We start from the raw sequence: 24,425 nt of genomic DNA, 5'->3' as shown, positions 1-24,425 counted from the left end.
ACATTGATTATGTAAAATGAGTTGTTTTCTCTCAATATTCTTTTTTGGGGTCAGATTTTATGTTAAAGTTGATGTAATAATGATATTGAAACATCCTTTGTATTTTTAATTCATTTGAGGGTGTTACAATCCCAAAATTAATCAGGATTTTTTTTTTTGTCGTATTTTTCAGGGATACACTCGATGCAAGCACTGAAACCTAAAACAAAAGTGATATACGGCCAACAGGACCAGACTGACGAGGCAAAACTATCCAGACCTGGGCAAAGTCTTCCCATTAAAACCTAACAGCCCTGGAGGGACTTACTACCAGCGACTGATTACTTGGTCACGCTGAGTTTTGGTTAGATCTGTCGGTCATCGGCCAGCCAAGGTCGGGTGAGTTGTGAAGGTGTCTGAAGTGGAAGCCCCAAGCGTGTTCAATTACAGACTTGTTGCCTATAAGTGGAGAAAAGTTGGAGTGTTCTGTCACTACAATCCCAGAAATACAATTTCCCGGGAGAAGTTCTTCTTAAGAAGACAGCTAGCTATGAGTGGTAATCCACTGGGCATGATTATCATCGTTATGGAAGGTAAAATGTGTGTGTTACACAGTCGTTACATAGAAAAGGATACACAGTGTCTGTGTGTTACATTGTCTTCACCTTATGTACGATGATCGACTTTATACCAATGGAGAACACAACAACAACAAAATGTGGTTCTCTGCTGATAGAAGCAATGACAAAAGACCTAGTTACTTCCCCTGAGATAGGAATCTCCACGACGCGACCTACCAAAGATGCAAATGATGCTCTGTTTTACATCATTACAGTACTGCTGTTTTATGCTTGTAGCATTGTGATCTTGATGGTGAAGTACATACGACGCGATAGACAAGAGGCAGACTTTAGCAGTTACATGTATTACATGTATCATGACTGTGTTTTAAAAGACCAATTTCATCAGCCTCAGTACCAAAATTTAGGATACATGTGTCATAGTAAAATATCTCCAATACTTGAAACAAAATCAAATGAAAATCCTCGCGACATTTCAGAAGTGCAACGAAATCCTAGTGACATTTCAGAAGTGAAACAGACATTTCTTAATGAAACACCTGTTTAATATGCTATCTTTCCCTCATACATATGGTTTATAATAAATAGTCTTTATCCAATTATGTCTTCTCATCTTTGTATGACAAGAGCTGAGGGTGCTTTTATTGCACTCCACTCTGGAAGTGTTGTCAGAAAAAATAAAATAAAAAGCTCTCTTGACTGGAGGAAACCCTAACTAGCTAATTTCAGGAACTGCTGATGCGATCCTCACCAAACTGTTTCGGGTGTGTCAAGTGGCAGCGGGGCATTAATGTCCTACAGACATTCTAGTTATGTTGGAAGTCACTGTCAGCAGGTCTGCCAATGTAGTATCAATAGAAAGGTCTTTTGACAAGGAGCACACATCAAGTATGAAAGCCCTATCTGGTACAGTTAATAAACTGTGGTCTACACTTAACGGTGGTCTGCTTAATGTCATGTCCGTCTTCTGTTTCCAACTTTACACTTATTAATATCATGTCTACATTTCTGTTTCCAACTCTACACTTATTAATATCATGTCTACTTTAACTCTACACTGGTTAATATCATGTCTACTTTAACTCTACACTGGTTAATATCATGTCTACATTTCTGTTTCCAAATCTACACTGATTAATGTCCAACTCTACACTGGTTAATACCATGTCTACATTTCTGTTTCCAACTCTACACTGGTTAATACCATGTCTACATTTCTGTTTCCAACTCTTCACTGGTTAATATCATGTCTACACTTCTGTGTGCAACTCTACACTGGTTAATATCATGTCTACACTTCTGTGTCCCAACTCTACACTGGTTAATATCATGTTTACACTTCATTTCCAACTCTACACTGGTTAATATCATGTTTACACTTCTGTTTTCAAATCTACACTGGTTAATATCATGTCTACACTTCTGTTACCAACTCTACACTGGTTAATATCATGTCTACACTTCTGTGTCCAACTCTACACTGGTTAATATCATGTCTACACTTCTGTATGATAAAGGAAAGTGACAAGTAAAATACAATATAAGATGTGTTGAAATGTAAAATCTTGTATTTTTGACAAACATTTAAAAGTTTCAATAGACATGTATTTGTATGATGGTTTTATTTGACACCCTGATCTGTGGATCATGGTAGTTTGGCAAACATTATACAATAGAAGGTCCATCATTCCACAATGGAAACAAACTTGCTACAGAATTAGATCATTGAGTTTCTTGCTGCTACATTTTACAAGTTAAAGAACATGCACGTTTTCTTCTCCTGGTTTTTCCCTGTCTATCAGTTAATTTTAGATACATTTAAAATAACAATGTGAGTTACACCAGGAAAACATTATTGCATAATTTGATATAAAATGATTTGGTTGGTGATGAACACAGATGGGAACACAACCCATTCCATATATAAAGATGGGGATGAAGTATCAGGAGATCTCCATCGTTAATAGTTGTATTCGCCATGATTAATTCAACCCATTCTAAGTTGACTGAAAACATAACGCTTCCCTTGCTAAGATTTTTGTTTTGGTGGAATTCCAAGGATGGCAAAACTTCATTTTTGAAATTGATAATGCTTTCTATGTATGAGTTCTAAATTAAAAGCTGATAACTGAGTAATATGAATACTGTTCTTTGAACATAATGAGACACGGATGTGGCGAGATACAACAATGATAATTATCCTCACTACACACTAACCATATAGTACATGTACTACATCAATTGCTGCCCATGATTAAACTTACATTCTTCATATGGAAAGTTATAGATATTAAAACAGTACATTGGAATATTATTCTACAGCCAACCTTAAAAGGCTTACAAATACACAAACTACATATAGAATTGCTTCTTACAGACATAAAACACGGACACTGTATTAATGTAAAAATGTACATACTCATGGGTATTTACATGCATGTACGTATACGACACAATTTGAAAACACTTAAAATGACATTATACTAAAAAAATAAAAATTGTTTCTCCGAGCTCTAATTGACTCTGTATTTTAGTTTATAAATAGTGTGCCCTCTATGAAAGACATGTGATGAATGTACTTGTGATATTTATAACTATATTCAGAAATGTATTTCAAAAACTTCCTTACAGAGTTCTAGGAGCAGTAAAATGCTCATTGAAATTCTGTAAACTACCGGAAGCCTTTGCTAGATGTTTACTAAATTACTACCCAAAATCCACATGCGCTATACCAGAATGTGTGATCCCAAAACAGAACATCAGAACATGTGGGTGCTGACCTTAATGAAAAACCTGACCCCACGCTCCAAAATATATCACTTCTTTTGTAATGTTTCCTGCTTATTTCAGCTATGCAAATGTTAAAAATTTAATGTACAATTAGTAAACAAAGCCCGAAGTCTTGGGTTGAACCATTGTTTTACTAGAAATAGGCCTTGTATTTTGGAAAACTAAAAGCTCTTATACAAAGAGGAGCAACAAATGAACTGCAAGCTGTTATAATTGTAAAAAAAAAAAAAAAAATATAGAAAAATAAAATAAAAAAAAATTCTTTGCAACATTTTATAAAAGTACATATTAAATCTAACCTACCAGAATAAGCAGAGTTTCTCTACAGCATAACACAGCAATAGCTGACATAATCCTCTTTCTTTTGCATTCTATTTTTCAGGTAAAACCAATTTGAAATTTACACTAAACCGTTCATAGCTTTAACCCAATTTTCCTCATAACAATTCTTAAGATTTTAAAGGTCATGATCTTTATAGTAGAAGTCCAATATTGGCACAATTATGCATTTTCGTTATATCAAATATTCTATCATTTAAGCATTTATGGATTCATGATCGATGAATTCCATATGGAGTGGTTTTACTGAAGTATTTATATGCTGACTTGGTTGATATGAGTTAAAAGTGTAAAGCCCTATACTTTTACAGTACTCCCTTGATGTTTATCACGACCTTACTTCACGGTACACTTTCACTGAGAAGTTACTCCTATATCCAGGCATGTTGACATGCTAGCTAATTCCTCTGAGGAAGGAATGAAGAAAAGAGATGTGGCCGAGGAGATATTTGAAGACAGAAGTGCAGTCATCAGAGGAATCAGCTAGATATCTGTTCCTTTTTCTATTCCCCGGGGCCGTAACTCATGGATGGAGAACTTTCTTGTGTGGTGAATGGTGAGCTCTCAAATCATACATCATGTTATTAACTGCAAGTAAGGAACACATAGATCAACTGAATGTTATTAATGAAAATCAGATTGACAAATCTGGTATAAACTATGAACTCCTAGTCAACTATAAAATGTGAATTACAGTAATTACCTACACACAGTAAAATGTAAAACTACAGAAAGGATTAATGTATCACTTTGTACCTTACACATAGTAAAATGTAAAACTATAGAAAGGATTAATGTATTACTTTGTGCCAACCTTGTGATGTCACCTATCTAGTACACTACAATAAACATCCCTAAGACAGACAGATGTAACAACAGAGACGACCTTGTGATGTCATCATTCTATGCTACAATAGTTTAATTACAGAAGAAACAATGTCTATGACTTGACAATTAAGGCCAGTTATATACTAAAATATATTTACTACAGTTTAATATTTGGAATAGGAGTATTACCTTATAACTGTTTTGTATACAACTTGTTAGATTAACTTTCCATCATTAATATATGTAGAGCATACCTGTTTCACTGTCTTCTTAATATAGTCTTTTCTATCTGACAAGTCAAATGCTGGATATTTTTCATAAACCTACAAAATAGAACAATCAACCTATATCAAAGGATGCATTGTGGAGGTTTCATATCCAAAAAACCTAGAGGCCAATAGGCCTTAATAGTCTTAACATATTTATTTTTTTTGTTAATTTATAACCCATTTTGGCCCCGCCCATCAGACCCTGGGGTCAGTCAGGGCCAATATGTGCATACCATCCCATAATGATCAGTCTAACCAAGTTTGAATCATTTCCAATGGCAAATTTAACAAAAGATGCAAACAATTGTGATTTCCCTTAATCAATTATAGAAATGTATCCTCCTCCTCAGAGGGAAATGCAAGACCCCAGGGGCATGAAATTTAGAATTTTGGAAAAAAACCTTATGACCCTTCTATCTCTGTTAAAAAGGTTTCTTTTTTTATCTATCATATCTGGGTCTTGAGAAGATTTTTGAAATTTCAGTTAAATTCACATTAGGAAGAAAATTTTGTTTGTGTTTGCATAAAAACAGGATTATCAGTTTCAATGCTACTCATCACTTCATTTCAATCAAAAAACATACAGATAAATATCTTAGACAATATAAATTAAAAAAGTTTTATTACTTACCTCTTTAATAACTGATTTCATTGTGACTTCTTCAAGGTTAGCTTTGTCTAGTATTTTCTTTATCACTGTCTTTAAGTCGTCATTCTGCAGCAATAGAGCATCATCAATCATCACGACTTTGTTTATGTCTCACTATTGAGTTAAAAAAGAAGCTGAAATACCCCTATACACCCTTCACGACCCCCTCAACCTTCATGACATCATACCCTGACATATCTACCTGTGTGACATTATACCTTACAACATATGACACCTCTTCCTGTATGACATACTTTAGCTAACTATACTTATGACATCACACTCCAACACCTCTTCCTGTATGACATCATACCCTGACATATCTACCTGTATGACATTATACCCTAACAGCTATCTGTATGACATCATACCCTGACGTATCTACCTGTATGATATCATACCCCAACTATCTGTATGACATCATACCCTGACATATCTACCTGTATGACATCATAACCTGACATATCTACCTGTATGACATCATACCCTGACCTATATACCTGTATGACATCATACCCTGATATATCTACCTGTATGACATCATACCGACATATCTACCTGCATGACATCATACCGACATATCTACCTGCATGACATCATACCCTGACATATCTACCTGTATGACACCATACCCTGACATATCTACCTGTGTGACATCATACACTGACACATCTTCCTGTATATCATACCCTGACATATCTACCTGTATGACATCATACCCTGACATATCTACCTGTATGACATCATACCCTGACATATCTACCTGTATGACATCATACCCTGACATATCTACCTGTATGACATCATACCCTGACATATCTACCTGTATGACCTCATACCCTGACATATCTACCTGTATGACATCATACCCTGACATATCTACCTGTATGACATCATACGTACCCTGACATATCTACCTGTATGACATCATATGTACCGACATATCTACCTGTCAACATCATACCCTGACATATCTACCCGTATGATATACCCTGACATATCTACCTGTATGACATCATACGTACCCTGACATATCTACCTGTATATCATACCCAAACAACTATCTGTATGACATCATACCCTGACATATCTACCTGTATGACATCATACCCCGACATATCTACCTGTATGACATCATACCCTGACATATCTACCTGTATGACATCATACGTACCCTGACATATCTACCTGTATGACATCATACCCTGACATATCTACCCGTATGATATACCCTGACATATCTACCTGTATGACATCATACGTACCCCGACATATCTACCTGTATATCATACCCAAACAACTATCTGTATGACATCATACCCTGACATATCTACCTGTATATCATACCCAAACAATTATCTGTATGACATCATACCCTGACGTATCTACCTGTATGACATCATACCCTGACATATCTACCCGTATGATATACCCCGACATATCTACCTGTATGACATCATACGTACCCCGACATATCTACCTGTATATCATACCCAAACAACTATCTGTATGACATCATACCCTGACATATCTACCTGTATGACACCATAACCCGACATATCTACCTGTATGACATCATACCCCGACATATCTACCTGTATGACATCATACCCTGACATATCTACCTGTATGACATCATACGTACCCTGACATATCTACCTGTATGATATCATACCCAAACAACTATCTGTATGACATCATTCCCTGACATATCTACATGTATGACATCATACCCTGACATTCCTACCTGTATGACATCATACCCTGACATTCCTACCTGTATGACATCATACCCTGACATATCTACATGTATGACATCATACCCTGACATATCTACCTGTATGACATCATACCCTGACATATCTACCTGTATTACATCATACCCTGACATATCTACATGTATGACATCATACCCTGACATATCTACATGTATGACATCATACCCTGACATTTCTACCTGTATGACATCATACCCTGACATATCTACCTGTATGACATCATACCCTGACATATCTACATGTATGACATCATACCCTGACATATCTACCTGTATGACATCATACCCTGACATATCTACCTGTATGACATCATACCACAGCTAACTATACTTATGACATCATACCCCACAACATATATGACACCTCTACCTGTATGACATCATACCCCAACTTTTATCTGTATATCATACCCCCATTCATATATATGGATTGAATAGATTTTTTAAATTTTCATTGCGGCTATGAATACCAGTAGCTAGCTACATATCCTCCGAGGCGCGCCTGAATAAATATTCATATATTTACATAACCTTGATTTAAAAAATTTATATCGAGAAAACGAGAAATTTTATTAAAAAGAAAAATTTGTCATGTATACAACGAAATGCCAAATTATTAGAACAGCCGGGAGATCCCGCCTATGCACCACGCCATTGTTTTAATGTCGTTCCGCATTTTCCGGTATTTTTTGTTTAATTTTGTATAAAACAAAAAGAAAGAAGTATTAAAGTAAAAATAATATTAAATACAATCATTCAATATTTTTAACACTTATCTCGTACCAACGTTATCGATCCAAGGGAAGCAACTCTTCCTGTCTTACTGTCGATGGCGTATTAATATGACCCGATTAATCAGGTGATTTGCATGAGAGGCAATGTTTTCATACGGTTTTCATGGTCATATGTTTGTTGTTTTCACTTGGTATGTTCATATCAGCAAACCACATTAGAAATGTAAATATATACCAATGACATCACATCCGGAGACTTCTATGACATCATACCTTGCCCCACTTGCTTTGACCCAGGCCCTGAAACATATACCTGGATGAGATCTTACCCCTAAATCCCCATTAACTGTATGACACCATACCCCAACACCTCTGCCTGCATAACACCATACCCCAACACAGGTAGACTGCATAGCACAATACCACAACACATCTACCTGCATGACAACACACTCCTAACCCCTGTACTTGTAGGACAACACACCAAAAGCCCTTCTACCACTAATACATACTGTTGGTGGTGACGGTTTAGGTTTCCCCTCTACCACTAATACATACTGTTGGTGGTGACGGTTTAGGTTTCCCCTCTACCACTAATACATACTGTTGGTGGTGACGGTTTAGGTTCCCCTCTACCACTAATACATACTGTTGGTGGCGACGGTTTAGGCTTCCCCTCTACCACTAATACATACCGTTGGTGGTGACGGTTTAAGTTCCCCCTCTACCACTAATACATAATTTCCCCTCTACCACTAATACATACTGTTGGTGGTGACGGTTTAGGTTTCCCCTCTACCACTAATACATACTGTTGGTGGTGACGGTTTAGGTTTCCCCTCTACCACTAATACATACTGTTGGTGGCGACGGTTTAGGTTTCCCCTCTACCACTAATACATACTGTTGGTGGTGACGGTTTAGGTTCCCCTCTACCACTAATACATACTGTTGGTGGTGACGGTTTAGGTTCCCCTCTACCACTAATACATACTGTTGGTGGTGACGGTTTAGGTTTCCCCTCTACCACTAATACATACTGTTGGTGGTGACGGTTTAGGTTTCCCCTCTACCACTAATACATACTGTTGGTGGTGACGGTTTAGGTTTCCCCTCTACCACTAATACATACTGTTGGTGGTGACGGTTTAGCTTTCCCCTCTACCACTAATACATACTGTTGGTGGTGACGGTTTAGGTTTCCCCTCTACCACTAATACATACTGTTGGTGGTGACGGTTTAGGTTTCCCCTCTACCACTAATACATACTGTTGGTGGTGACGGTTTAGGTTCCCCCTCTACCACTAATACATACTGTTGGTGGTGACGGTTTAGGTTTCCCCTCTACCACTAATACATACTGTTGGTGGTGACGGTTTAGGTTTCCCCTCTACCACTAATACATACTGTTGGTGGTGACGGTTTAGGTTTCCCCTCTACCACTAATACATACTGTTGGTGGTGACGGTTTAGGTTTCCCCTCTACCACTAATACATACTGTTGGTGGTGACGGTTTAGGCTTCCCCTCTACCACTCATACATACTGTTGGTGGTGACGGTTTAGGTTCCCCTCTACCACTAATACATACTGTTGGTGGTGACGGTTTAGGCTTCCCCTCTACCACTAATACATACTGTTGGTGACGGTTTAGGTTTCCCCTCTACCACTAATACATACTGTTGGTGGTGACGGTTTAGGTTTCCCCTCTACCACTAATACATACTGTTGGTGGTGACGGTTTAGGTTTCCCCTCTACCACTAATACATAATGTTGGTGGCGACGGTTTAGGTTCCCCTCTACCACTAATACATACTGTTGGTGGTGACGGTTTAGGTTTCCCCTCTACCACTAATACATACTGTTGGTGGTGACAGTTTAGGTTTCCCCTCTACCACTAATACATACTGTTGGTGGTGACGGTTTAGGCTTCCCCTCTACCACTCATACATACTGTTGGTGGTGACGGTTTAGGTTCCCCTCTACCACTAATACATACTGTTGGTGGTGACGGTTTAGGTTTCCCCTCTACCACTAATACATACTGTTGGTGGTGACGGTTTAGGTTTCCCCTCTACCACTAATACATACTGTTGGTGGTGACGGTTTAGGTTTCCCCTCTACCACTAGTACATAATGTTGGTGGCGACGGTTTAGGTTCCCCTCTACCACTAATACATACTGTTGGTGGTGACGGTTTAGGTTTCCCCTCTACCACTAATACATACTGTTGGTGGTGACGGTTTAGGTTTCCCCTCTACCATTAATACATACTGTTGGTGGTGACGGTTTACGTTTCCCCTCTACCACTAATACATACTGTTGGTGGTGACAGTTTAGGTTCCCCTCTACCACTAATACATACTGTTGGTGGTGACGGTTTTACATTTCCCCTCTACCACTAATACATACTGTTGGTGGTGACGGTTTAGGTTTCCCCTCTACCACTAATACATACTGTTGTTGGTGACGGTTTAGGTTTCCCCTCTACCACTAATACATACTGTGCGTGGTGACGGTTTAGGTTCCCCTCTACCACTAATACATACTGTTGGTGGTGACGGTTTAGGTTTCCCCTCTACCACTAATACATACAGTTGGTGGTGACGGTTGAGGTTTCCCCTAAACCACTAATACATACTGTTGGTGGTGACGGTTTAGGTTTTGCCTTCTTTTGAAGTGGTTCATCATCAGAATCATCGCTGTCTTCTGAGTCAGAGTCAGATACCACTGGAGCTGCAACTGATTTACAAAACAAACATTTATTAAATATCCAGATAACTTGTCATAAGACAAATGTTAAACTTGGATATGTTTTTAAAACAAATGAAGTTAAATGCAAAATGTTTTGTAAAAACTTTTTATTACAAATGAGGTGAACTTTCATTTCATCTTTGACCATCAAAATCCAATAAGCTGTAGACCTTCCCATTATAAAGGTGAATCTAGTGCTAGGATCTGAGATAAGTTGAACACCAGCTTTGTGACAGACACATGTGTACCTTGACTATTTTGCAGTTGGGCATAAAATCAGTTTATACCTTTAAGTATGCAAGTTTCTGATCATATTGGGGTTTTTTTCTTAATTATTTTATATAACGAAGACAAACTAGAGATTGTTTTTGTTCACAAAAAGATGTCTCCCTTTCTCCTTCACTAGGCATTTATTTTTTTGCACTCACCTGACCTATGAAGTCACACTGAACATTGTCAGTGAGGTGATAAAGGTATACAGTTTCACTGGGATATTTGACCTTATTTGACCTTGAGGCCAAGATCATAGTGACCTACTGGATATTTGACCTTATTTGACCTTGAAGTCAAGATTGTAGTGACCTAATGGCAATACACTGCTCATTGGATTTAAGTGGTGCAAATATCCTCCAAGTTCAACGGAGAAGAACTAGAACCAGTGCCCAGTACTGATACACAATGTCTCCCTTCAATAGAAGGGGAGACATGCATCACCTTATCAAATCCATATCTCCAAAGGGTAGAATTCATTTGATCAACATGTCCACCATTGAATGATCCATATTGATCAGTCAAATGAAAGACTGATATTTTTCCTTCTTTCACTCTTCTTTCAAAACATTTAATTACTTTATATAACATGATATAGCAGGAGCAATCTGCAATTGTCAAAATCCAATGTTGTTTTCTGAACACTTTCGGAGAAATAGTGATAACAAGAATTGTTTACGGAGGGATGGATGGACAACGGACCACAGATGCAGGGCGATTTGAATAGCCTACCATCTGAGGATGGTGGGCTAATAAAAATAAGGAGTGTGCAATACTATCATCAATACTGGATATCGCGATATTTTGTTTAGCTATGATGTATCTACCGGATATCGCGATATTTTCTTTAGCTATGATATATCTACCGGATATCGCGATATTTTGTTAAGCTATGCGCAGTCCAGGAAATGCTGATAACATTCCAATATAAGACTGGCTTATGATTCATTACTAGACAGCGCAGTACAATTTATACATAAAATGATGCAGATTTGTACGATTCTTAAAAAAAAAAAAAAAAAAAATGAATATCTACATTCCTAATATCTAAATGAATAACATAAATTCTTCTTTCATTTTTTACTTAAATATTCTGAAGTCTTTAAACTTCCGAAATGGCAGACAGATCAATTATAACTGGTAATAATTCGAGTTTTCCGAGTTATTTTTACTAGGATAAAGAGAGAATTCGGCCGGTACTGACGAAGTACTTCGAGTTAAGCGGGGTATTCGAGTTTTCCGAGTTCGAGTTAACGAAGTTCCACTGTAAGTTAAGTTTGCTTAAATCAACGGGGATCCATTTGAGATACACAGACTGTGTATTGTACCCTGAAGTCAGGTAATCTTGTTGACTTTTCGTCCTTTCCCATTACACTGCAATATATTGCAATATTGAAAAGGGTGGCAATATCCATCTCTAATGTAAATGTTGACTGAGGGTGGCTATGTTGCCGAACATTGCCAAAACTGAAACATTTTTATAGATATCCAAGAGATTATGACAAGTATTTCTGGAATGTTACGACTACAAGAATAAAATGATACCTTTCTTGGGTGTAACTTTTGGCTTTTTTGTTTCTTTCTTGGCAGCAGGTTTTTTAGCTTTGGCTTCTGTTGGAGACTTTTTCTTTGGAGTTTCTATTTTTCTCTTTTTCTTTTTGGGAGCCTGCAAAATTAAATACAACAATTCAGCTTTTTGGGGGCCTGTAAATTTAAATATAAAAATTCAGCTATTTGGGAGTCTGTAAAATTAGATATAGAAATTCAGCTTTTTTGGGAGCAGGCCCTGTAAAATTAAATACAGAAATTCAGTATTTTTGGGAGCAGGCCCTGTAAAATTGAATACAGAAATTCAGTATTTTTGGGAGCAGGCCCTGTTAAACCAAAAACAGAAATCCTTCTTTTTGGAAGCCTGTAAAGTTTAATAAAGAAACTCTGTCGTTTTGGAGCCTGTAAAATTTAAAACAGGAAATGCAGCTTTCCAAATTCAAAGGCAGGATATTTCTAACACCTGACCTTTCAGTAGCCAAAGGATACATCTTTTTTGAAAAGCAATTACAATCATTAGGTGTTTTTTCAAAATGACTATTTTGCCATCAATATTCAGAATCAGTCTGACTTCTTGACACACATGGCACAATTGTAAAACAAACCTCTATTATGTGATTGGGCACAATCTAAAACACAAAATTTTGTAATGTGAACTTTTGTAAAAAAAATCTTTAATAATGACAAAATTTGGAACAATTACCAGACAATCTACCTTACATTAAAATTTATGTTTTGTACATAAATGCAGTTTTTGAACTAAGACGATCTATTGCTATTCTCTACGATCCATGTATCATGTATGTTTATTTAGTAGTAAGACACTTAGTAGTGCAGAAATAGTAGAGGATAGTGATTGGTCACTTTGATAGTAAGTAACATGATTGGTCAGTCCAGTCATGTGATCGGTCAGTCTCTTCAGCAGTTTTTTTTCCAGTGAAGGAAGACTAAGGGGCTATACCAGCTGTGGTGCTTAACTCTCTCTAGTATATGACCTGGCAAACATAAAATTTATAAGATATACACTACGAACCCAATGTAAGCTAGCGTGAATGTTATGGTAGCTAAAGTGAATAGCTGTTCCTGTTGGCCAAGACAGGTAACTGAATCGAGTAAACTTATTAGAAGAGATAAACAAATTCTTGGGGGACTTACGCATTACAAATGATGTAAAATGTCCAAATTGAAGATGTACCACAACTGAAATACACCCAAGAATAGAAGTCCCCCAAGAATTTGTATAGAAAAATGTCTCAAGGTCTGGATATTCACCAAGCTAAAGTCAAATGTTGTAAAATATGGAGAAAGAGTGTCATGAAAAACTATCAACAGGATGGCTAAAACAAAGTCAGACATAGACATAGCCATCTTGTTATATATATTCCATCTAACAACATAAATTGTGAATAATATGATTTTTTAAGGATGATTATTGCGAGCATGTCACCTGCCAGTGCCAGGCATGGAAGTGAATACTTTTACACTGTTGCCCTGATAATCAGGTTATCAGCTACAGTTAGCAGTAAAACTTGACTGGTCCAACAATCTCTAATTTTAATACATATTATCATTCTCTGTCCATCATACAGATATTCTCAATAAATCATCATTACAGCCCTAAGGGTTATATCAAACTTAGCTATTCAAAGTGATTTTGCCTCTTTTACCTCCTCCTCCTCAGATTCTTCCTCGTCGCTCTCTGATTTTTCAGATTCTTTGTCTTCTTCTTCCTTCTCATCACTATCCTCTGCACTCTCTACATCATCATCATCCTCATCATCATCCTCATCATCTTCTTCTTGTGCTTTTTCAGCATTCTTTCTCCTTTCTTCCATCTCTTTTTTTGATGCTCTTTTCCGTTTCACACCCGTTTCTTTCTTTGCTCTTGGTCCTCCTAACAGTAAAATATGTACCAAACAATGAATTACCATTTAAGGATCCAACTTCACAGTGGTCAGTTTCCACTAATGGTTATATAGCTAATGATAACAACATGTTCGAGACAATATTACACACCAAGAACAAACAGGCACTTTTACTTCATTAGTAACTAAGCGGAAACCTTTTAACAAACAGCACCCAAACCGAACTTAATCGGAAATGAATTCCATCATTAATCAGTCTATTTCATAACTTACCAAAATGCAAGCATGTTAGAGGTAAATTCTGAAAAAGTCTGAAATGTTTTTGAGCTGTGGGTGAGTTTGGGAATTTTTTGTATTTTGGGGGCGTTTTGGAGCAATTTACAGTGACTGTAATAGTTTGGTTTTATTTGTTTAACGTCCTATAACCAGCTAAATTGGATAAATTTACAGTTTTAGTTTATATATAAAAGACAATTCAATGCATGAAAACATAACATAGACAATAATTAAAAAATATTATTGATCTAAACGATTATATCGCAAATTCACTCAAAACACATCACTTAAATAACACGGCTTAATTGTCACACACAGCTCAATTCAAATTATCAGTTTAATAATGTTTTCTGTCTGCATTATTAATTTCCTTTTTACAAATTCGGCAATGTGCTTTTCCAGGAGCCTCAATTTTGTAGATGCATGACAACAACAAATTCCTATCTACTTATTTATCAACCAACCCCATTTCCATGTGCTTTTCACGCCTTCGTCAACTGATTCTGTACTTCCCCTTTGTTAATGTCTTTACGATGAGACCCTTAATATATTGTTTATAAATAGCGTGTGTTACAGGTCAAAGATTTTGATAGAACTCGAGGTCATTTTTCTTCCTTTGTTCAAAATTGCTTGTGTGTGTAACTGTTATCAAAGTGCTTGCGGTGTAATGCTAGTACAACTAAGTGCAAGAAGCTTCTGTACAACTGCGGCATGCAGCGACAGTGTATAAAAGAAAAACAGACGGATCCAAATTTTTTTTTTCGGGCAGAAAAAGTCCCGTTTTTGTTTTTAGAAATTTGATTGTTCTTTTCAAAAAGTCAAATTTCCGCCAATCATCGGACCTCTCACAGGCCTGAATATGAATAGCAGATAATCAAAACACTTTTAAACAATCAAATAAAGAACTGAGAATTATCTTTTTCAGTATACTCACTTTTATCAAAACAATATGTATTATTATGTGTTTTAACTGTCACAGTAAGTTTTAAACAAACTAATTTTTAGAATTTTTTTGAATTTCTGTATTTTTTCCCTCATAAACAACCAAACAAAGCTTCAAATGAAAGTGGTAACATGTTAGCACTCTTATCCCTATAGACATGGATGGTTGAAACACGATCTCGCTCAATAAATGATGGTTGTGAGAAAGTATATACTAGCTTCAGGACAATTGCATTATTAATGAAGTTGGAACAGTGTTCGAAAGTGAAGGTGGTCCGATGACCAGAGGCTATTGAAAACCTGGTAGGTCTATGTAAAATTTCAAAGTGTTGGCCCCATTGGCTATGAAAAGTTTGAGTCCTGACATACATATTACAATTCATGTAAACAACATTCCAATATTTTCTAACAAATGATCATATGAAATCAGAGCTTACAATAGAGTTTATTTTACCCATATGATAATTACTTGATGATGCAAGTGTTTGCATGAGTTATGCTACTTTCAACAATATGTTTACAAAATGGGTCTATGGAAAAATGACTTGGGCTATGGGATTTCAATTTTCTGTAGACATATTGTCTAAGGAATTTTCATATATACTTTCATACACTGTTGGAAGAGCAAGAACATACAAATTTATTTATAGTAACAGTGACCTAATTTTTACCCCAGGTGATTGAAATACCAGCTCATACAAGAGTTTGGTTTGGTTTGTTTTTGTTTAACGTCCTATTAACAGCCAGGGTCATTTAAGGACATGCCAGGATTTGGAGGTGGAGGAAAGCCGGAGTACCCAGAGAAAAACCACCAGCCTACGGTCAGTACCTGGCAACTGCCCCGCGTGGGTTTCGAACTCGCGACCCAGAGGTGGAGGACTAGTGATAAAGTGTCGGGACACCTTAACCACTCTGCCACCGCGGCCCCTACATACAAGAAATGATAGTTGTAAATATCGGAAATATCAGGGAAATTGTATCATCAATAAGAGCCTATTGCTATATCCCCTTACCGACATGTCATGAGGAATAATACCAGTTAGAGGTAAGCTTTGAATAGTAATAATAAAAAACAAGAGGCCCATGGGCCTGAACGGTCACCTGATTTTTGAAATATTTCAGTAAATTTGAATGAAAGAATGAATTTCAAAACAAATAAAACAAATGATAGTCAAAAATGTGATTTCCCTTTAACTATAGTAAAGTTTATCTCCTCCCATGGGGCAAACGCGAGACCCCAGGGCTAGGAAATTCACAATTATGGTAAAGCACCTTAAGACCCTTCGATCTGTGAAGAATATTTAATTCTACCTTATTTGGGTTGTAAGAAGAAGATTTTTGAAATTTCAGTTAATTTGACCCTTTTTGGCCCCGCCCATCAGCCCCTGGGGGTCAGTCAGGGCCAACATGTACATCAAACTGTCATCCCAAGCTGATAATGTTAACGAAGTTAGAATGAATTCCAATAAAAATCCAACAAATAATAGTCAAAAATGTGATTTCCCTATATAAACTATAGTAAAGTTTACCCCCTACCCAGGGGCAAACGTGAGACCCCAGGGTCATGAAATTCACATTTTTGGTAAAGCATCATAAGACCCCTTCATCTATGATGAGTATTTGATTCTAACATATCTGAGAGCAGAGAAGAAGATTTTTGAAATTTTAGTCAATTTGACCCTTTTTGGCCCCGCCCACCAGCCCCTGGGGGTCAACCAGTGCGAACATGTACATACGATCAAACTGTCATCCTATGCTGATAATTTGAACAAAGTTAGAATAAATTCCAATAGAAATCCAACAAATAATAGTCAAAAATGTGATTTCCCTATATAAACTATAGTAAAGTTTACCCCCTACCCAGGGGCAAACGTGAGACCCCAGGGTCATGAAATTCACAATTTTGGTAAAGCACCTTAAGAGCCTTCCATCTATGAAGAGTATTTGATTCTAATACATCTGAGAGTATAAAAGATTTTTGAAATTTCAGTCAATTTGACCCTTTTTGGCCCCGCTCCTTCAGCCCCGGGGGGTCAACCAGGGCCAACATGTACATAACATCAAACTGTAATCCCATGCTGATAATTTGAACCAAGTTAGAATAAATTCCAATAGAAATCCAACAAATAATAGTCAAAAATGTGATTTCCCTATATAAACTATAGTAAAGTTTACCCCCTACCCAGGGGCAAACGTGAGACCCCAGGGTCATGAAATTCACAATTTTGGTAACGTACCTTAAGATCCTTCCATCTATGAAGAGTATTTGATTCTGACATATCTGAGAGTAGAGAAGAAGATTTTTGAAATTTTAGTCAATTTGACCCTTTTTGGCCCCGCCCACCAGCCCCTGGGGGTCAACCAGGGCCAACATGTACATACCATCAAACTGTTATCCTATGCTGATAATTTGAACCAAGTTAGAATAAATTCCAATAGAAATCCAACAAATAATAGTCAAAAATGTGATTTCCCTATATAAACTATAGTAAAGTTTACCCCCTACCCAGGGGCAAACGTGAGACCCCAGGGTCATGAAATTCACAATTTTGGTAAAGCACCTTAAGAGCCTTCCATCTATGAAGAGTATTTGATTCTAATACATCTGAGAGTAGAAAAGAAGATTTTTGAAATTTCAGTCATTTTGACCCTTTTTGGCCCCGCCCACCAGCCCCTGGGGGTCAACCAGGGCCAACATGTACATACCATCAAACTGTCATCCCATGCTGATAATTTGAACCAAGTTAGAGTGTATTCCAATAGATATCCAACAAATAATAGTCAAAAATGTGATTTCCCTATATAAACTATAGTAAAGTTTACCCCCTACCCAGGGGCAAACGTGAGACCCCAGGGTCATGAAATTCACAATTTTGGTAAAGCACCTTAAGACCCTTCCATCTATGAAAAGTATTTGATTCTACCATATCTGAGAGCAGAGAAGATTTTTGAAATTTTAGTCAATTTGACCCTTTTTGGCCCCGCCCCTCAGGCCCCTGGGGGGTGGGGACCATATAATTCACAATTTTGGTTCACCCTCAGCCATGGAAGCTTCCTGTAAAATTTCATTGAATTTAGTTCAGCAGTTTTTAAGAAGAAGTTGAAAATGTAAATTGTTTATGACGCACGACGCCGGACAAAAGGCGATTGCAATAGGTCAACTGAGACTTCGTCTCAGGTGATCTAAAAAACACACAATTTACAAATAAAAATTTTCATTAAGTAAACTCAGGGATTGTTTTAGAAATTGAAGTGTCCAGGCTTTTTAAGTATTTTTTTTTAATGATTCACTGGTTTTCTTTCTTCTGTAAATATGTTAATGGTTTCTTTTGATAAGTTAATGGTTTCTGTGAATACATTAAAGATTTCATTTGAGAGGTTAATCGGTTTCTGTGAATATATTAATGGTTTCTGTGAATATATAAAAGGTTTCTTTGGATAAGTTAATGGTTTCTGTGAACATGCTAATGGTTTCTGTCAAAACATTTTTGGTTGCTGTAAATATGTTAATGGTTTCTGTGAATATGTCAATGGTTTCTATGAATATGTTAATGGTTTCTGTGAATACATTAATGGTTTCTGTGAATATACTAATGGTTTCTGTGATAATGTTTATGGTTTCTGTGAATACATCAATGGTTTTCGTGAATATGTCAATAGTTTCTATGAATATGTTAATGGTTTCTGTGAATACATTAATGGTTTCTGTGAATATACTAATGGTTTCTGTGAATATGTTAATGGTTTCTGTGAATATGTCAATGGTTTCTGTGAATATGTTAATAGTTTCTATGAATATGTCAATGGTTTCTGTGAATACGTTAATGGTTTCTGTGAATATACTAATGGTTTCTGTGAATATACTAATGGTTTCTGTGAATATGTCAATGGTTTCTGTGAATACGTTAATGGTTTCTGTGAACATGTTAATAGTTTCTGTGAATATGTCAATGGTTTCTGTTATATAATGAACCCTTCACTAATCAGCAAGCATTGCATCTAACCATTATTGCACGTTCAGAAATAACTTACTTTTTCTTTTTGGTTTAGGGACTTTTTTGCCAGAATCTTTGGGTGCCATACAAAAAGTCATTAATCTTTCAATGACTTGTTCTTTTGAACCCTGTCTCTCCAGATCAAGTATTGCACACAACTGTCTTAACATTGTCATTGTATATCTACAAAAGAAAACACATTTCTAAATACATGTCAAACATAACTTCATTAACACAGGAGCTAAGGAATTCAAACGAACTAATTCAACATTATAAACATATTACATACATATCTTTATTTTCATAGATTTCATGTTGTATACAAGAAATCCAAGAGGGATCTTGGCATCCACCATTAACTGATCTTTAGTGGGTCTGTGCAAGACTTTTTCTCTTCTTTTCTAATCTTTCTCTTCATCATTTGATTATATTTAAAATGTGTTGGAAAACTTTATGACAGAAAGTGAAAGATGAAAGATAAAGAAGAATAAGAAATAGGGTAAAAGTGATAAGTCCCCAAATTTAGCGTAGCGGATTCTTACAGAAGTTTGCAAACAAAATTGGTTTCATACCCTGATGAAACTAAAAAATAATTGACATCAACGCTTATAATTAATTTTTGAAAATGATTTTCTAATTTAAAACATGTTTTATGTACAATTTTGCTGGTTTAAAATGGGATTCTTTTTCTCAAATCAATACGCAACGTCAATTGTCGTATTTTGACGTCACATTTTTCGTGCCATTCTCGGAATTTCTTTCATAGAAGAATGAAAAGAATTTTTGACCAATCACATTTGAGTATTTACCATGAAAACAAAGAAAAATTAATTATATATATATAAGGAATATCACGTGAGAGATTGGATTTGTTAAGAGTTTCCTCCACTAGTACTGGTGAAGTTTGAGCTTTGTCAAACAGATTATGTACAGAGCTCAGTGACCCCCCCTAGGTGCCTCTGTGGCACTTACTTTGAAAGAAAAAATGTTAGACGCCAAGCTACTTACAAAGTTTAGGTTTTAAATGTAACAGTTGGACAGCCCTGTATTGATTAGATTTTTATGACGCCTCTAAAGATTCACAGGGGATCCAGAGGGCTGGCAAAATTATCAGGATTTCAGGCAATTTTGATGGTAGCCAGTCTGGCGCCCTTTGGCACAAAAGCTGGACGATAATAGAAATTTTAAGTTGAAATGACGACCAATGTAGGTGCCACTTTGAGTCTTGATGCCTTGAATTTTACATACTTGATCAGTACGGCAGTCTTCTTCTCGTATTCTTTGTCATCTTTTTCAAAGCTAAACCCATTGAAGTTGCGCAGATTTTTCTTTACAGTATTAGTCTGAAAAATAAAGATTTCCAGACATACTTTTAAACTGTTCACTTGTAATTACAACTTGACACTGGATTTAAAGGAACAACATGGTTTTTTTTAAATGACACATTATATAACTTAATGCTATACTGGGATAAGAATGTTCAACTTATTCTCATACTTGACATCTGAATCAGATTTTGATTAGCATACTGACGTAAATAGAACAATGACAGGCTTAGAAAAATTACTTGGTTCTCAGGCATGCATACATCTCTGATAAGGATGCCGCTTTGTCAATTTTATCGTAAAATTAATGTTAAAAATTGCGAATTCATCAGCCACCATCTTAAAAATCCGGAAAAACGTAACTGCATGTTGGTTTTACCAGTTAGCCAATCAAATCACAAAAACAGTTTGAAAGGAAGTAAAATAAAGGCAAGCGTTTAGATGATTATGATTTATTCACCTTGTCTTAATGACAGAACATTACACAAAGAATGGCACTTATTTGGGCCGAAGATATCAAAATAAAAGTAAAATACTTAGATTTTTCTTTTTTTTTAAATTATTATTCAGTTACTAGTTGTGGTTAATTAATAAAATATATGCTAATTATTTTTGTCGTAAAAAGCCTCCCTGTCAAATCCCATACCCACCATTAACTAGAGGCCCATGGAGTTTAACAGTCACCTGAGTTCTATATATAAATACAGATAGTTGATTTTTTTTCTTCAAAATATGAACAAGATAATCAAAGCGTCAAAAAAAATAAATAAAAAACATGGGGGCCATTTAATTCACTTTTGGTTGACCTTTTACCATGGAAGATTTCTGCAAAGCTTAATTGAAATTGGTAAAGGGGGCTTAATTGAAATTGGTTCAGGGGTTTCAGAGATGTAAATTGTTTACGGTTGCAAGACGGACGGCACACAACCGACAAAATGCAATTAAAAAAGGTCACTTAGAAGAGCAGAAATAAAAAAAATCTAAAACTTACTGCACCACGTAATCCAAACAAATATTTATGCAACACTTTCAAATCATCAGCTTTATTCTTCTGTATCTGCAACTCAACTGAAAATCCAAGAAAATTAAGTTCATGTTTTCTTAAAAATTGCTTTTCGTATACTTTTTGAGCAACATATCAAAATACATAACTTCATAGTGAAATGTTGACAAAGAGCACACCTTTCCCAGAAAAGTAACATAGTCTTAATTTTGCGAATTTCATCATGGAAAAAGACAAAATTCATGCTATCCAATCTACTTTAAATGAACAAATTACTTCATATTCAGAAAAGCAAAAGTGCTTGGAAAACCTTTACAAGTACCTACTTCTGGGACAGTCTCCAAGTTTCAAACCAGCACCATCAAATTCAATTTGTTTCTTTTCTTTTGGAGTTGCATTGCCAGATATGTCTAAGCGTTCAACTTTCTTCTTCTGCCTTTTTCCAGATTCTATAACAACGGGTCGCTCTAAAAGTCCAACTATTAAAAAAAGACAGTATTTACCTTAAAACCAAAGCCATCAAGCCAGTCCATACCTGCCAAAATACTTTGTATCTGTAAAGGTAAATAAACCATTTTTTGTACTTCATTGTCACTCATGCTTCTTTTTCTTACTTTAAAGATTGATAAATAAATCTTACGCTTCGGTTCACCATCACTTTCCTCTTCACTTTCCTCTTCCCCATCCTCCTCTTCTTGTTCCTCGTCTTTCTTAGCTGGCTGCTTCTTTTTCTTGGGACTTGGACTTTTATTTAAGGATTCATTTACAGCAGCAGTTGAGGATTCTGATTTTGTAGGAGATGGTTCATCTGAGTCACCATGACTTTCATCTTCATCAATGTCCGATTCCTCTTTCTTAACATCTTCTTCCTATAATCAAGAAAATCTAAAGATATATTACAAATAGCTGTGCTTTACTTGGAGCTTGGAGCTATGTTAAAATTTTCATTTCTTTCTTTTTTATCCCCGTTAGGGTCTACTAGTGTGGAATTTTGACCAGCGTAAAGCAAGGATCTATATATATACAGATGGAACAGAATATTGATATCGGACTAAATGAGTGCTTTTGGATAAACATAAGGTAGGTGTTCTGTCATAGATTTATTTTGTTGGGACTAAAATCATAAGTGACACCAAACAGTTATATATCAGTTAAATAGCAGGATTGGCAGAAATGAGAACATAAGTCGAGTTTCGGGTTTAAAGTTGTTGATGAGCACTTTTTAGAAACCTTACTTACGGTTTTAGAAATTCAAAATTGTCTTATCCATGTTAAAAAAAAATCAATGCTTAAGGTTCACAGGCTGTCATGCTCAATTACGGTATATGCCATCAATTTCTTTCCCTGTCAGTCTTAATGAAGGAGACAGGGTAAAATGATTGATACTAACTACTAGTCTAGGTGCCTTGGGAATTCCACATTGACATAATTACCACAATCTTGTCACCACAGACAGATGTATATATGTCAAAATATCCCTTGTTTGGTATTGAGGCACGGAAACAAACTTGGGCAAAAATCTGACCAGTACATTGCAAATGCACTCTTTGAGCCAGAGGAAGGATATGAGAAGTTTTTTTGGGGTGTTTAAAATACAATGTGGAAGGTTGTAACTGTTAATACATTTAATACATTGTGTACATAGTGATACTGTCTTCTAGCTTCATGCTAGAGGGAGTTTCCCATTTGTTCATGATCAGTCGTTAAGACTAGCGATGTTTTATTATAGTTAATAGTTATAGTGTACTTAGTGATAATGTTGCCTTCTAGCTATGCACTGACGGGAATTTCTCCAACTCATGCAGTTGTCGAGCATTGGATCAGAAATCTCAGGGCTGTGGTTTGATACCTGGTGGAGGCACACTACTTGCTTTCCTGTTACACACGGCACAAAGGTTTTTTTTTTTTTTTTTTTTTTTAAATTGATTCCACATAGTCATAGACGCAATCAACTAGATCTACATCACATACGTACAACCATAATGCGAGATGAAGTAAACATATGTATGAACCCCCTCCTTAACAAAATTTACGAAAGGATACTGGTATTAGTAAAACCTCTTTCATGGTATAATAATAATAATAAAGATCCTGCTAAGACAGGATTTGAGACTGACTGTGGATGAATACACCGCATTGAAATAATAAAGGTGTACTCGATGTAGCACATTTACGAGTTCATTTTTTCACAACACTACAGTCCAATACTCGGCCATAGTGCCGTTTTTACCAATATCTCAATTAAGCGCCTTCTACCATTACATGCTGAGTCACAATGCAAATGCTGTTATTTATTTTTGTTGTATACCTCTTTGGAAACAGGAGAATTCTCTCTTTCTTCGGTGTCCGACATTGTAGGTTTAAATTTTCAAAATGGCGGTAAAGCGCACCCGGTAGTTCAACCAATCAAGACTCACGACAGGAAATATTGACTGAATGTATTACCTTCCGTAATTGGCTGAAATAAATTTCACGTTCATGGTAACTCGTATTTTTTCAT

General features: G+C 36.2%; 2 protein-coding genes across 2 annotated transcripts in view; one reads left to right on the top strand and one right to left on the bottom strand.

The window, feature by feature from the left end:
- The window catches only part of LOC117325269 (general transcription factor 3C polypeptide 3-like), a 54,621-nt gene extending 53,462 nt beyond the window's left edge, over positions 1-1,159 (top strand). Inside the window, exon 27 of the mRNA XM_033881380.1 lies at positions 173-1,159. The gene's annotated coding sequence lies outside the window, so the exon portion shown is untranslated. The remainder of the gene's footprint in view (positions 1-172) is intronic.
- Positions 1,160-2,110: 951 nt separating this feature from the next.
- Positions 2,111-24,361, bottom strand: LOC117325267 (protein DEK-like). The gene is made up of 12 exons (XM_033881378.1): positions 24,234-24,361; positions 22,566-22,794; positions 22,252-22,404; positions 21,914-21,990; positions 20,846-20,940; positions 19,635-19,780; positions 14,187-14,413; positions 12,517-12,637; positions 10,589-10,689; positions 5,418-5,501; positions 4,772-4,840; positions 2,111-4,277 (listed from the first exon to the last, which is right to left on the bottom strand). Exons 1-12 carry the CDS (start codon positions 24,276-24,278, stop codon positions 4,266-4,268), a joined length of 1,359 nt encoding a protein of 452 aa, XP_033737269.1. The 5' UTR covers positions 24,279-24,361; the 3' UTR covers positions 2,111-4,265.
- Between the last annotated feature and the right edge of the window lie 64 nt (positions 24,362-24,425).

Source organism: Pecten maximus, chromosome 4 (assembly GCF_902652985.1).
Source record: "Pecten maximus chromosome 4, xPecMax1.1, whole genome shotgun sequence".
In the NCBI taxonomy this organism is placed as follows: domain Eukaryota; kingdom Metazoa; phylum Mollusca; class Bivalvia; order Pectinida; family Pectinidae; genus Pecten; species Pecten maximus.
The sequence above is the reverse complement of the archived record's forward strand: the minus strand, read 5'-3'. Positions and strand labels throughout refer to the sequence as shown.

Bases quoted from the DNA above. Each gene is read 5' to 3' on its own strand.
- LOC117325267 (XM_033881378.1), bottom strand. From the start codon at position 24,278: ATGTCGGACACCGAAGAAAGAGAGAATTCTCCTGTTTCCAAAGAG. The intron at 19,781-20,845 runs GTATGTAAAATT...TTTCTTTTGTAG, and splicing joins AAGACTGCCGTACTGATCAA to ATATACAATGACAATGTTAA. The intron at 14,414-19,634 runs GTAAGTTATTTC...TTTTACTGTTAG, and splicing joins CCCTAAACCAAAAAGAAAAA to GAGGACCAAGAGCAAAGAAA.